This window comes from Aspergillus affinis, assembly GCF_023601865.1.
Source record: "Aspergillus affinis strain CMG 70 chromosome Unknown NODE_16_length_405296_cov_86_143545, whole genome shotgun sequence".
Classification (NCBI taxonomy): domain Eukaryota; kingdom Fungi; phylum Ascomycota; class Eurotiomycetes; order Eurotiales; family Aspergillaceae; genus Aspergillus; species Aspergillus affinis.
Genome location: NW_026515797.1, coordinates 228868 through 243691, shown reverse-complemented (window position 1 = coordinate 243691; position 14824 = coordinate 228868). Strand labels below are relative to the sequence as shown.

At 51.9% G+C, this 14824-nt stretch overlaps 6 protein-coding genes across 6 annotated transcripts; 3 read left to right on the top strand and 3 right to left on the bottom strand.

The window, feature by feature from the left end:
• Positions 1-578: 578 nt before the first annotated feature.
• KD926_003062 (putative TBC domain protein) lies at positions 579-3121 on the bottom strand (the record flags this gene model as incomplete). Its single annotated transcript, XM_053097348.1, has 2 exons — positions 579-968; positions 1028-3121. 2 exons carry the CDS (start codon positions 3119-3121, stop codon positions 579-581), a joined length of 2484 nt encoding a protein of 827 aa, XP_052958693.1.
• Positions 3122-4745: 1624 nt separating this feature from the next.
• KD926_003061 (Mo25 family protein) lies at positions 4746-6179 on the bottom strand (the record flags this gene model as incomplete). The annotated part of the gene is made up of 5 exons (XM_053097347.1): positions 4746-4976; positions 5038-5310; positions 5363-5838; positions 5903-5963; positions 6063-6179. The coding sequence occupies 5 exons, from the start codon at positions 6177-6179 to the stop codon at positions 4746-4748; spliced, it is 1158 nt and encodes a 385-aa protein (XP_052958692.1).
• A 584-nt stretch (positions 6180-6763) lies between these two features.
• On the top strand, positions 6764-8621 carry KD926_003060 (protein arginine methyltransferase RmtB; the record flags this gene model as incomplete). The annotated part of the gene is made up of 4 exons (XM_053097346.1): positions 6764-6998; positions 7123-7527; positions 7579-7816; positions 7871-8621. The coding sequence occupies 4 exons, from the start codon at positions 6764-6766 to the stop codon at positions 8619-8621; spliced, it is 1629 nt and encodes a 542-aa protein (XP_052958691.1).
• A 209-nt stretch (positions 8622-8830) lies between these two features.
• KD926_003059 (uncharacterized protein) lies at positions 8831-9954 on the bottom strand (the record flags this gene model as incomplete). Its single annotated transcript, XM_053097345.1, has 3 exons — positions 8831-9106; positions 9201-9882; positions 9947-9954. The coding sequence occupies 3 exons, from the start codon at positions 9952-9954 to the stop codon at positions 8831-8833; spliced, it is 966 nt and encodes a 321-aa protein (XP_052958690.1).
• Positions 9955-10402: 448 nt separating this feature from the next.
• Positions 10403-12811, top strand: KD926_003058 (AAA family ATPase SEC18; the record flags this gene model as incomplete). Its single annotated transcript, XM_053097342.1, has 1 exon — positions 10403-12811. One exon carries the CDS (start codon positions 10403-10405, stop codon positions 12809-12811), a length of 2409 nt encoding a protein of 802 aa, XP_052958689.1.
• Positions 12812-13214: 403 nt separating this feature from the next.
• Positions 13215-14328, top strand: KD926_003057 (uncharacterized protein; the record flags this gene model as incomplete). Its single annotated transcript, XM_053097341.1, has 3 exons — positions 13215-13659; positions 13716-14151; positions 14277-14328. The coding sequence occupies 3 exons, from the start codon at positions 13215-13217 to the stop codon at positions 14326-14328; spliced, it is 933 nt and encodes a 310-aa protein (XP_052958688.1).
• Between the last annotated feature and the right edge of the window lie 496 nt (positions 14329-14824).

Here is a 14824-nt window from a genome sequence, read left to right as displayed (position 1 = left end):
TTAATGTCGTATCAACAAAAAAAAAAGTAGGAAAACGATGGATGATGTCCGGGACGATGGGTATGATATTAGTAATTGGTATAGGAAGATTAGGGCCGATATAGATAAGTGGTCGCCTGCGCTTGATTGTCTTTTGTCTTTCTTCATTGGAGGCAGTCAACCGGGGGAGGGGGACCACTCTCCAATGCTTGTATTAGATATAGACTCAATTGAGATGCGAGGCGAACGGCCGGAATAATGGGTTCGTGATGTGACAGCCGTAAAATGATAAAAGATGGTAGTAATCAATCAGATATTAATAATAGTCGTTCATGAACAAAATAAACCGACTTTTCAGGTTGAATTCATCAACAATCGTTGGGTTGAAATGTCCGTTAAAAAACTCTCCCCCGAACCGTGGGGATATGTATGAGTCTCGAAAGGGCCAAGAAAGAGAGACAGTAAGTATTATGTGGCAGCCCAAGAAAAGGCTATAATTAGAAGGTAATGAATGCCTTTGGTGTAGAATGTGCGTCTACCGGGTCATCGGGTCACGTCGCAGCATTGAGCGCCCCCATATGAAGGGCTAAGAGAGCTGATCAGCCTTGGGCGGACTTCTTTCGACGGTGGACCTTCCATTCCGCTTTTGCAACACGCATGAAGAGCTCCACGTCTTTGATGGGAACCCAGCTGGTGAGGACTTTCATGCCGTTCTCGAAGTCCGATTCGAGGACGATTTCGCGCATACCGTCGATCAGGGCGGCCGAACTGGCGTGTAGGACGTCCAGTCCCTTGCCAAAGATCCCCGTGCAGTTCTCACCGGCTTCCGTCCCTTTGGCTGGAGTCGCAGGAGCATTCGGCTCTTCGGCATCGCCTAGGAGCATGAAAACATCCCACACGCGTAGTTGGGCGGGAAATGGGATCGAATAATTGAATAATGTGAGATACCATCGGGTGCCGTACGCTGTCGGTGGAATCCCTAGTTCTTCCTGTATCGCAAGTGTCAGTGAATCAGAAGCATACCGTGACTAATAACTTGTTAACCTACCAGCTTCGCAGCAACTTCCCCCTTTCCTAACCATTCTCGCTCGAAATCACCGAGTGCTTCCATGAGACCCGCAAACCCAGACCGGTACAATGCCTCCAAGCCACGCAGTTGCCATAGTCGCACAAGCATAATAAAAGCATGCTCCTCGTCATAGTACGCGAGGAGCGTCGCAGCAAGCGCCGCCATGCCTTGAACATAGCCCGTATCGGGGAAGTACAACGACATGGCATGCAGCACCCGAAACAACAACCGTTGCCCACCACGGTACCGACGGCGAAACATTATGTGACTCGTGATGGTTCGCGGAACGTCGATGTCGATCTGCACATCGTCCGGGGACGAGACCAGCTGATAGTTATTGTACGCTTCGATGAGCTCCTCTATCCCGGGGCTGTCGCTGTGTCGTTTGGCGCTCGCCTCGAGAAAGGCATACCACGCACTGGCGCGCCACCGGTCCGGTATTCCCTTCCATGTGCGTTCGATGAGTTTGGAGCTCTGCGTGTCGAATTCGAAGGACATGCCACCCCCGTGGGTTCCCCGCCGGACTGGCTTGGCCATTTTTGTCCACTTGTCTTCTCGCTCCCATTCTTTCTTACGCGCAGCACGGGCAGCAGCCGTCTCGGCTCTGCCCTTGGGAGTCGTATCGGTCGGGAGGGTGAGCATGTCTCCTGCCTCGTCTTTGAATCGACGATCCCGGTTGTGGGGGAGAAAATTGGTGGCCTGTCGGAATTTCGACGTTGATCGTCGTAGCGGCGCGCTATACGTGCTTTGCGACGATGACGGACGGACGGACGGCTCAGAAATCATCTTCCGCGCAGGTGAGCGGCCGGTAAGGGAGCGGTTACTGCCTAGAGCAGATGGCGGCCGAATGGACAGTTTGCGCCGTGGCGTAGTCGAGGCAAGCAGCAGACTGGTAGAGACCCGTTGAATTGGAGAGGGATCCATGCCCTCGTTGGAGTTGGATGTTGGGGAGCGTATAAAGCCGTAGCGGTCTACATCTCCGGCTCTGATGTCCTGCCAATATTCAATACCGCCCGCGAGCTCATGAGCCTCCTTCTTGTGGTTCGATGGATTCTCAGGGCCGACCGACGATACGATGCTCTTGGTTTCGGCCCCAGACATGCTCGGCCCCGAGAGACGAGACGTGTCTGTACTGGTCGCGCCGGCTTCTTCCCACAGAACCCCGTTCTCCATGGCCAACGACTTGGCCACCTCGGTGTCCGACACATTATCGTCCCCCTTTTCATACATCAATCTGACCCGACGCGACAACATATCCTCATCTGCCGAGATGGCTCGATTTGCAATGGCACTTTGCCGGACACGAAGCGACGACGCTGGTTTCGGGCGCCTGGGTGGCATTTCCGAAATCTCAGGCTCCGAGTCATCTGGGTCAGTCGGGGCGGGAGGTAAAGGCGGTGTTTCCGTCACGGGTTGCTGCTGCTGCTGCTGCGGTGGGGGTTCTTTCTCCGAGCCTCGGATGTCGGTCGAGGGTCGTCCCTCCTTCTGGCGCAATTCCTGCTCGTGGATCTGACGCTGGAGTTTCTGTCGTTCCTCCTCGGTGATCAGACTGCCGCGCTTGGAGAACCGCATCGACTGTGGGCCCAGTCCGTCCAGAGAAGGTGCCGGGATATCCAACGCGATCCCATTGAAGGGAGACTCGATCTGAGGCACAGGAGGCGGTGAGTCTCTATCCAGTTCGGTCGATTTTCTACCCCTCAGCCCACCCCATTTCCGCTCCGACCATCGCGATCCGGGACGCGACCCCGGACGAGAGCTGGGGCGAGATCCCCCATCGTTGACCACAATGCTGGGGATACTCCGCAGCGAGCGCAAACTCACCACGGAGTGTGTATGTTCTGACGGGACCGCCCGACTCCTCGATTCGCGGGTGCCATTCGCATGCGACGGGGACGGCCCCTGATCGTTGGACGAGGCGGTGGTGGTGCAAGTATCTTGGGGACACAGGGTCAGGTCCCCCGGGCCTGGCAAGGAGGCGGATCGGGTCGTATCTTCATAGGGAACGGCGTGGAGGGATGCGCCCGAGTCGGTCATCACGGCACCGGATACAGAAGCGGATCGCATTTCACCCATTATTCGGGCATGACTTGAGGAGAGGGGGGAGGAGGGCGAAAGAAGTCTCCTGTGAAATTAGTTCGTGCAATGGATGCTATTTTTTTTTTTCTTTTTCCCGTTTGCCTAGCTGATCGGCAATGGCAATCGGTTCTTCCTCCCTTAGAGGATCTGATTGTCTCCCTTCCTTTGTTGGGTTCCCTCAGACGAGCGGTGGTGAGGACGAAAGGGAAAGAAAGAGCGAAATCAAGGGAGGCGTGTGGGAGGAAGAGAGAGGAGACGAGAGAGGAAGAGAGGGAGAGGGAGAGGGAGAGGGGAGAGAAATTGGGTCTATGGCCGAGTATGTAGCGCAACGGGGAGGATCGCCGAAGGAAGGACGGGAGAATGCAAGATGGCGAGGGGGGAAAAGGCACCGGCGCAATCGAACATGACCGCCCCCAAAACGGCGCTTGATGAGGCGAAGCGAAGTAGCGACAGGGGAAGGTTGAGGTCCGATGGAGCGTGAAGGAGAGTGGTTGGTGATTGACTGATTGATGTCTAGGAGGCCTTGGCAACGACAAGCTTCTCCACGGTTCGCTTCTAGGGAGTCTTTTGCAGCGTTCCCAATGGCAAGATGGTGGTGGTTCCTGACGGTGACACTGGCTCAGAGATCAGATCAGTCGATCGCAGACAGACGACTCGGGGACTGGAGAAGAAGACGAAGAAAAAAAAGCCAAAGAGAAGCGCGGCGTGAAGGGCGTCCATGGAACGGCCTTCAGCGCAAGCAGGGATCGCGAAGGGGGCCTGCGATCCACACGGGAGGGCTTTCATATCACTAACAGGCCCGCTAAACCAGTTTCATCGGTCGGGGCCACGCAGCATGTGGATCGGAGAAGGAGAAGGAGGGGCCAATTTACTCGGTCGTTGAATAATTATAGATTCTATGGAGTCCCCCCCGTATAGTTCGTTGACCCCGTTGAAGACGGTAGGACAGGCGGAGTCGACTGAGCCTTGGAGTCTTTGCACTGCCTGAAGCTGAGATCAGAAGACAGAAAGAAAAATATTCCAGAAGGAAAAACAGTGAACCAAAAAAAAATAAAAAATAAAAAAACAAAAAGCATTCCCGGGGAACCAAAAATCGAGCCTCCACCCTTGTGCCCTCACGTCCCATGGATGAAGTCGACGACTTTTCTCCTATTAATAGCCCGGCTGACTTCTTCAGGCGCAAAATTCAGGGCTTTTGTCCACTGGTGAAATTTGAATTGCAGATTCTGATCCACTTCGGTCTCTATCTACATCCCCGAATGCAAGGGCTTTGTTTGGGGGTTTCCCTTTTCCATGTTCGTCTTCCATCAGGCTTTTTCCCTGCCTTGAATGGCCCTTGACCACTGCCCATAGCAACGCAAAAGTAAACCGCATCAAAACACAAAGAAATTCTCCGAATAACTAGTTATCGACAGACGCCGCAACTCCAAGAAGGTCCGATACCAGCAGTCCCTCAATGCGAACGAGAATTCCGAAGACACGGCGCACGTATATATAGACCATACCACTCGGCCGCATCACTGTACAGATTGTCATGACGATCATGGGACTCGAACAATAGAAAACAATGAGAACGATAATAAAGTAACCAAGATGCCAAAGAAATCCCCTTAGGAGATCTTCAAGACACAGCCGCCGCCGGTCGAGATGGCTCACGGGCCGAACGTACCGGTTCGATGGGTTCTTTCGGCAACAGCTCGATCTGACGCACCAGGAAACTCTTCTCGTCGGTGAATTGGTCATCGTCCGTGCGGTCCTCGAGGAATTTGGGCAAGAACTTCAGCAGGCGGTCCCGGTTGTTGATCAAAATCCGCTGCACCGCCACCGATTTGTTGGGATTGGCCACAAACACCTACGTCGCATTCCCGGTCAGATCGGAATCGCACATCATTTCTCCTCCGGGACACACATACCTTGAACACGTGAAATCCCTCGTACTGGACCATCTTGCGATCATCTCGCAGGAGCTTCATGCAGAGTTTGAGGTTCTCTCCGCTCTCCACATACGCCATCATCACGTTGTAGTTGGCTCGGTCCAGCAGGATCTCCCCTAGTAGCTTGATGCTTTGACGCTTGGTGACATACGAGTCCGACTGCACCAGCGTCGAGTTGAACATGCCAAAGAATCGGTCGAAGTTTGTTGCAAGATATCCCGTTACGAGCGACTTGTGACGGGTCAGGATCTCCTGTGTCTGTGTTAGTCTCCTCAACAAGGTATATATGATGAACACTGCTTACCCGGAAAGTCGTAAAAGCATCAGCGCTCAGCTCAAAGCTTCCCCTATCAATCCATGTGAAGAACCTCCAAAAGATGCCCGTTCCTCCTTGGGGGATGCCCGGCTGTACTTCCGTGAGCCGGATGGCGGGGTCGCCCTCTTGAGACTGGTCATAGAGGATGATGGCGGCAATCACATCGAACTTCAGCGCTTCCCTCAGAATCGTGCCGCACGGCATGGCACTGGGACTGTATTCGTAGCCCTTGCATAGCTCGATGATAATTTCAGGGCGATTGTGGACGATATAGGAGATAACGGGAGGGTCGGCATGGTTCCCATGGGCGGGTTTGAAACGGAGTACATGCGAGAATATGGTCTGCGTGTCTTTTCGGGCTTCGAATGGAAGGCGATGAAGGTATCGGGAAAGCTCGAAAAGTAAGTCTTCTTGTAGTGTTGCCTGGACGAGCGCATGCACCTGCTCGGGCGAAACTTCGATCTCTAGAAAGACAACTCCGATTAGGATTGAGGGCGTTGGAGCATATGCAGGCGCGACTACACATACCTTGGGTTCCTTGAACGATCAATTTCACCTGGGAAAGCTGCCTCGATAAGTCATCTGCAACCTGTTCGCAGAGGCAGGTCAGTAAATCGTCGGCTCTTCTGGCTCCAGGCAAACAAATAAAGAAAAACAAACACAAAAGAAAACATGATGGTCAACACACCTTGTTGGGCACTGACGGATCGGGCAAATTCTCAGGTAATCTCGGCAACAGATCTTTTATCGATCTAACCAGATCAGAGGGCTGGCGAGAACGACCACGACTAAAGAGGAAAGCCATTCTGATATGTTTATGCCGGAAGAATCGCCTGGGTACGGCTGATGCTGCGGTAGAGAAGCAAGCTCTCGGGTGGTCAAGTGGACGGGGTGGAGGAGGGATTAGGACCGGATCATGCAAAACAAAGAGAAGAGAGCAATTGACCCCTGCTAAGGATGGAAGAAGGAGGGATTGAGGGGTGAAAAGGGATAGGAGCGAGCGAGAGACGAGTGAGGATGACGGAGTGTCTCTATTGACTGATTGATTACTGCCCGGGCGGTGACGCTGCGTTGGCGGGGTGAAGCCTCAGGCCCGATAAACCGCCGTTCTGGGCCCGCCTTCGTCAGGTGGGCGGGGCAACCTTTTTTTTTTTTTTTTTTTTTTCTGGACAGGGACATTGGGACAGAACACTGAGAGGGACCCCTCCGCTTGCCCCTCTCCTCCTGCAACACTATTCCCGCTCTACCCTTGCTCTTTTAATTCATTCTTTTGTGAATTAAATTGGGTATTCAGGCTTTTTTTCATTCTATTCTTTGTCGGCCAACCACCCGGAGTTTCAGGTGTCTCAGTCAGTTTCGTACAATCCCAACTGCCCCGCAATCGTCACGATGTCGGCTTCCATCCCCTCGGAGCGCCCTCTCAAGGACGACGACGCTCGCTCGACAACCTCCGAAGATTCGGAACTCAGCAATGAAGATGGATGGGAGGATGTCGAACCCGATGATGAGACCCAGCCCGTGGTTGGACTCTTCTCCGAGAAAGTCTATCCCGATGTCAACTCCATGCTGAAGGAGAGCAAAGAAAAGCACGATTTTGACCTGCGCAAGGTACAAATGAACCTCGGTGTGTAGCCAATCGAATCGAACCATAACGTATGAGGATTTCCGCTGCTTAGGACCGGTCGATCTTTGTTGGCAACCTCATCTCCTGGAGCGTCGTGGCTAACCTTCTCTTAATTGGGCATCAGGCCTGGACTTTTTGGGCACCATCAAATTGGTCAACTACATTCGCTCCCAGGTGAAGGCGGGAAACACCAGCCCGGATGTGACCTCTACGGACAAATTCGACGACGACATTTATTTGAAGCCCGTTCTCGAGGACGACGCTCTCTTGTATAGTTTGGACGACATTGAAGATGAGGAGGCATCGGACGCCCCTGGTGGTACGGACGCAGAGCGGCAAGTGGTCGAACTGCAGGAGGAACTTGAACGCCTTCAGACTCAATTCTCCGAATACCGATCCGCCGTGCAGCAATCCATGGAAGAGCAGTTGTCGAAGGAGGATGAAAAGCTCGCTCCCGGCCCATCTCAACGCGCCCAGAGCAAGGTTGATGAGATTGACGCCGATTATTTTGTGTCTTATTCTTACAACGGTAAATTCTGCGCTTTAAGGTCCATTTCGATCGTATGTTGATGTCAATCAGGAATTCACGAGTCCATGCTGAAGGACAGCGTCCGCACCGATTCTTACCGGGACTTTGTTTACGACAACAAGCACCTCTTCAAGGATAAGGTTGTCTTAGATGTTGGATGCGGAACCGGTATCCTGTCCATGTTCTGCGCCAAAGCAGGCGCCAAGAAGGTCATTTCCGTCGACAACTCCAATATCATCGACAGAGCCAAGGAGATCATCTATGAGAATGGATTTGGTGATGTGATCACGTACGTTTCCCTCTTCGAGCCGAGTGTCCTATGCAATGACTGACTCAAATCCAGACCAATCCGCGGCAAGATCGAAGAAGTTGAGTTGCCTGTTCCTCAAGTTGACATCATCGTGTCTGAATGGATGGGATACTGCCTGCTCTTCGAGGCTATGTTTGATTCCGTCATCTATGCTAGAGACCGATATCTCGCTCCTGATGGACTTATGGTCCCGTCGCATGCTACGCTCCGTATCGCTCCTTTCGCGGATCCCGACTTCATCGCGTCGCACATCTCGTTCTGGCACTCCGTTTACGGCTTCAACATGTCCAGCATGCTGACCGGAATCTACGACGAGGCACTTGTTCGCTCCATCCAGCCGTCGGCCATCCCTGGCGACTCTAACATCTTCCTTCCTCTCCCGCTGCACACCATCACTGTCGACGAACTCTCCTTCTTGAAGGATTTCAAGGTTACTTTGACGGAGGACGTCGATGCGCTGGATGGTTTCGCTATCTGGTTCGACATGTTCTTTATGCCATCCAGAGAATCCACCATTTCCGACAATGCTATTCCGTCGGAGATGCAGAAGAAGGGCATCGTCGCCTTCACCACGGGACCTTATGGGACCGAAACTCATTGGCAACAGGGCATTTGCCTCATTGATCACGGAAAGAAGCGCGCGACTCCTTTGAAGAAGGGACAGACCATCACCGGAAAGATTGGGTACCAGAAGAAATCAGAGAAATCGCGGGCCCTGGATATCACCGTCGACTGGGATGTACAGGATGTCGAGAAGGGATCTCAGGAATGGAGTCTGGCCTAGATTTGAAAAGTTCTGTTACTGTTGCTATTTAGACTCTTGTGAGTTGGTTTCTCGTTCGGGTTCAAATAAAAGGGATATATCATGGATAGAATTGGAATTGCTATTGAATGTGAAATAGTCCCGATGGCTCGGTCTATTTCAAGAGTATCAAAATATATACGGGTATCTTCGTAAATAATTAGTTATCATTGGCCGTTGAGTCATGAGTCTCATTGCTTGAGATTACAATCAAAGTCTGTCGCGATGTCGATGTTCATTCCGACTGCGGCGGTGATCGCGACCATGCCGATGAGAGCGGGAGTCGGAGTGATGTCTGCTCTTATGTGACCGATCTCTACTCCTATCTCGACCATGTCGGTGGTGCCGATGTGACTTTCGATCCCTATCCTCGCGGCGTCTTTCCGGGGATGCATCAAGCCTGAATCCCTCAAGGCTGTCTTCTGATCGCGATCTTCTCCTGCGGTGCCGGGGTCGGTCTTTCTCTGCTGTTTTCAATGCTTCCAACTCACGGCTTCTTTCTTCATTCCACTTTCTTCTTTCTTGTTCGACGGATTTCAACTGACGGACGCCTTTTCTTACGGCCGCTAGAGGGTCATTGGCATCCATGCGAGATTTTTCCCTTTCTTTTCTCATTGGATCCTCATTCCCCCACACATCCTTTCCAGAGACGGATTCCGGCGCCATAGCATCAGTACCAGAAGAGGAATACCACGGTTTCTGACCAACCGATTGACGAAACCCCGCTGCGTTGGAGAACCGCATGGTGTACTGGTCCTCATAGCTCCTCTGTTTATTGGCCGATTCCTTTTCGGCTTCTGCGTTCTTCTCGACAGGCCGCTTCGACTCATTTGACGGGAACAAATTGATGTGACCGGCACTGTCCTCAAGGGGCGCATCGCTGGTGCGCGACGAAGCCAGTTCCTCTCGCTTGGCAAGCGTAAATTGCGCATCTTCCCGTGCAAATCTTATATCGCGATCGGTGTCATTCTCCCCGGCCAGACGTCGTCGTTTCCTGCTTCTTCCTATATGATCTGTATGGCTCTTCCTTTCCGACCGGGAGGTGGGCGACGGCAATCGGGGAGGGGGTGGAGGAGTCGAGGGCTTTTCGCCGCGAAGAACTTGGATTCGTCGCTCAGCGTCCTCCTCTTGCATCAGTCGTTCTTGTTCCTCTTCGCGCGCTTTGGCTTGGGCCTCGTCCCGCCGCACGCGGGCGATGTTCTCCGGATTGTAAACGTTCCATGATTTCTTGCCTAAAAGGTGGCTGTAAAAGGGGGTGTTAGCGCATTTAACTATGGTATAAAAGGGGGGAAATGATGGACACGAACAGCGGCATCTTGAAAACCAGCTAGATAGCACCTCCAAAGGGAAAGCTATCAGAGAAGGAAAGATGGTTCCAGACCACGATAAGATGCGCCGGAAAGCTTCGGTCGGCGGGTCCGGAGCTCCGGGTCCGAAGTGGCTGACGTCTTGTTGCCTTCCCGACCGTCCAGCCTGTTCTGTTCATCTCCAGCTCTCCCCGCCACGTTCTCTGCATCTCACATATCTCCATACTCTAATCCTGTCTGGTCGATCTAGTCTACTACCAGATCATCAGATATTAAATTCTATCTCTCTTGAAGCTGCCTTTGCTAGTGTTTTTGAATTGATTTGACTTGATAGCTGCCGGCGGCGCCATTCATCTTCTACTGCTCAGCGTTACGCTTACTCCCCTCATTCACTCGCATCGCTCTACCGTCTCTAATCCAACCGTCTACTGAGAACATACTCACCTATAAATCAAAATGTTTAATCGCCCCTCTGTGCCCAACCCGTTCGCGTCCCGAGCTTCTCGAGAGGGTTATGGGAACCCACCGCAGGGACAGGGACATCCTCAGTATCGGTATGAAAGCGGCTCGCCCATGCCTGGATATGGAGGGCCCCCGCAGCCTCCTCGAGCCCCCGCAGGATCAGGCAAAGCTTGGTCTCTCCGCCCTGCCAAAAGCCCGGATAACACCTACACCTTCGGCAACCTGGTTGCGGTATCGACACAGGACATCCCTCCCTCCCGCGACGGCCTTGACCTTTTGCTCCTTGTGAACGACCTCTACGTCTTCTCCGCGCGCCCACTCGATGGATTCCCGCCCGGACATATTAGCATGTCGGATCCCCAACGGACGTGGGCTGGCGTCGCGTTCACCGACAGCGTCAAAGTGCAGATCTACGACCCTTTCAGCCAGGGCGGTCAGGCATACTTGGGCTCCGCGGATATTGAAGTCGGGTTCGCGGGGAAGAAGAGGATTGAAACGCCGTATGATCAGGATGAACTTGCCAATTATGTGATCAAGAACTTCGAAAACCAGATCTTTTCACCGGGTCAGAAGATCTTGATGGATCATAAAAGCATCCCTCTTCTTTTGACAGTCAAGACCGTCCAGCGGGTTGATTTGAGCTCCGAGAAAAGCAATTCTGAGGGCGGGCGTACCGAGACTGACCCCCTCGCACGAGGTATCCTTACGAGACATTCACAGATCTCTTTCTTCAAAGATGCTCGGACCGGTATCAACCTCAAGGCGTCGAATCGTCGCCCGGCGGCCAACTCTATCATCACACCGGATTTCAAGTTCGAGAATATGGGAATTGGTGGTCTCGACTCCGAATTCAGCACCATCTTCCGTCGTGCCTTCGCCTCGCGTATCTTCCCCCCGGGTCTGGTTGAGAAGCTTGGAATTCAGCACGTGAAAGGTCTTTTGCTGTACGGCCCGCCAGGAACGGGTAAGACGTTGATTGCCCGGCAGATTGGAAAGATGCTGAACGCTCGGGAACCGAAAATCATCAACGGCCCCGAAGTTTTGAACAAGTTCGTCGGTCAATCGGAAGAGAATATCCGGAAAATGTTTGCCGATGCAGAGAAGGAATACAAGGAGAAGGGCGAAGAAAGTGGACTGCACATCATCATCTTCGATGAGCTAGATGCCGTTTGCAAGCAGCGTGGCAGTGGCGCAGGTGGCGGTACTGGCGTGGGTGATAGCGTAGTCAACCAGTTGCTCTCGAAGCTTGATGGTGTTGACCAGCTCAACAACATTCTGCTTATTGGAATGACAAACAGAAAGGATATGATTGATGAGGCGCTGCTGCGACCTGGCCGTCTGGAAGTACACATGGAGATCTCTCTCCCTGACGAGCATGGCCGAAGCCAAATCCTCAAGATTCACACGCAAAAGATGAGGGACAACAATGTGATGGATAAGGATGTGGATCTGCCTGAGCTGGCTCTCATGACCAAGAACTTTTCGGGTGCCGAAATTGCAGGTCTCGTCAAGTCCGCATCGTCCTTTGCTTTCACCCGACATGTCAAGGTCGGCACGATGGCTGGCATTAGCGACGATGTCGTGAATATGAAGGTTAACCGGGCCGATTTCCACCATGCCCTCAGTGAGGTCCAGCCCGCTTTCGGTGTCTCGGAGGAAGAGCTTTCCAGCCGTATCCAGTACGGTATCATCCACTACTCGCTGGCTATTAATGAAATCCTGAAGGAGGGAGAGCTTTTCGTGAAACAGGTTGGCGAATCGACGCCTCTGTTTTCTGTCTTGCTGCATGGCCCAACCGCAAGCGGAAAGACAGCGCTGGCAGCTCGAATTGCCATTGACTCGGGCTTCCCGTTTATTAAACTCATCAGCCCCGAGGACATGGTTGGTTACAGTGAAATGGCCAAGGTCCAGCACATCAGCAAGGTCTTCGATGATGCCTACAAGAGTCGCACGAGTGTAGTCGTGGTTGATAATATTGAGAGAATCATCGACTGGGTTCCCATCGGTCCTCGATTCAGCAACACCGTTCTGCAAACTCTGATGGTCTTCCTTCGGAAGCAGCCGAGCAAAGAACGGCGTCTGTTGATCCTGGCCACCTCGACAGAGAGGGCCGTGCTGAAGCAGCTGGATGTTTACAACTCCTTCAACTCTGATATCATGGTGCCTAACGTGATGTCGTATCAAGAACTGGAACACATCATGCAAAACTCGGGTGCCTTTGAGCCCGAGGAAATCAAACAGGCGCTGAGAAGCATTGGAGGCATCGCGGAGGACAAGACCATCGGTGTCGGCATCAAGAAGATTCTTTTGGGAATTGAGACGGCCAAGCAAGATGCCGACAAGGTTGGACGTTTCGTGCGTGTCATTAACAGAGCGATTGAGGAGGAGCGGACGTTCACGTAAAATATGTGTTGGCAAAGGAGCTCTCATGTGATTTACACTGTACATTGTTGGATAGGTTATCTTTAGACTAATGGGGTTTGGTAATATAAGCTGTATTCATTTTTTTTTTGTCTTCGTGGGCATTCAGGGTATGGATGGTGTTAAGTGAATTGATATTGTAGCAAGAGTACCTTAGTGTTGTTTGGGTGGGCAGTTGCCATATCACAAGACAGGCATCCTCCATCCTCCACCTCTACCTTGCCTTCACCTACTTCTGTCTTGGACAGATTCGTCCCCTTACCCTCTCCACCCCCCTCTCAACCCTGCCCTCATCTCTCATTCCTCCATCCTCATCACTTATCATCAAAACAATTCTACAATATCCCATCAATTACGCAATAGCCTGCAGATACCCAAGATCATCATGTCTCACTACACTCAGCCCAAACAGATCCTCAAGAAGGAAATGTCACCCGAGGAATACAGTCTTCTGGAGGAATGGGGTCCTCAGACCATCCAAGGCTGTCGTTATTCTGAAGGCTCTTCTACAGCATTGGCCCAGCTTGAAACAATGCCCAATACAGTGCACGAGCCATTTCACAGACGTCTGAAGAACCGATCCTCCTCACTCTTCGAGGAATGGAAGGTTCAAGCTACACGCCGTGAGATGGCAAACGAGGTCATTCGTCTCAAAGAGGACAAGAAGCATCAGGCTGTTGAGAATGCCTTCCTCGCGCCTGATGCTGCGGTTGCCCTGGGTGATAATTTTGGCGGAAGAAACGAGAAGCAGGATGGAGCTGTGGCTGCAGTTCAGCTTTCTGCTAATCGATTTCCTAATGTCCAAAGTAGCCCGAACAACGCGACTAGAAGTAAGTTGGGTCTATTGCTATCTCTGTGCCATATCAACCATGTCCCCATGTTGTAGTCATCTCTGACGCGTTAGGACCTTTAGCCACCAGACTCCTCGGCAACCATCCCGTCATCGTGCCCAACAATAGAAAAGGACCCTCTTCCCTTGATGAGGTGAAAAAGATCGCTGTATCCCAGACTACCTATCGTTCTGGGGCTCGATCTTCGAACCGACCGCGCAACAACAGTGAACCGACAAACCCCAATCTCCCAATGATCTCTGGTGCCAGAACTACTCCAAAGATTGTCAGTGAGCCGAAGAAATCCGTTGGTAACCAGTCTGCTCCTCGTACTGAAGTTGGAGGTTACACTGCTCCAAACGGCACCCATCTGAGAAAAAACGAACTGCACAACTTATCCCGCGGTGTGAAAATCCTCAACAAAGACACGGCTTATTTCCTTCCAAGTTTTGTGGAAGATCCGTGGAAGGATGTGAAGCCTATTATGACTGAGTGTAGTGGTCGATGGTGGTTAGTGGCTTCCATCCTTGTTTCTTCTTTCTCTCGAATCCTTTGTTTTCTCTTCTTCCTTGCTTGCTCTTCATATCTTTCAACGGCTAACCCCAATTTTGAAACAGATGTGACGCAGCGTTACTTCCGGGTCTCGGCAGTTTCGACTCGACTGTATGATGTTTTGATTTCACGATGGCTATGGTGTGAAAACCAATGGTGTATGAAGGTCTATCATGGTTGAACGATGAGATGATGTGATGAATGACAAAGGAAGTGTTAACTCGATCCGGGGAAAATGGGCTACAGTGGATTCTAGTTGTGTGGTCCGGGAATCCTCAAGGCTGTGGGCGACCGGGCAATGAGGGCTGAGAAAACAATCATCTAGAACATGTTTTCTTACCCCCTTTCTAAATGGGTTCTTTGACTTATGCAGGAGTGAAAATCTTTCTTATCTTCAATTCCCCATGCCGAGCAATGCTTGTTCCTGATATTTATCTTTACGCGTAGGGTGTAGAGTTCTGGTTTACTATAGCGCAGCTCTCCCGAGTCCAAATATAGAAACCGGACTTGCCCCTGAAACCATACTTTCATGCTCAACATCCTGAGTCTTGGTTGGCAATCACAACAGGTTTTCTATTCCTTCCAACACGGTCCGAGGGCTCCTGGTTTCCAT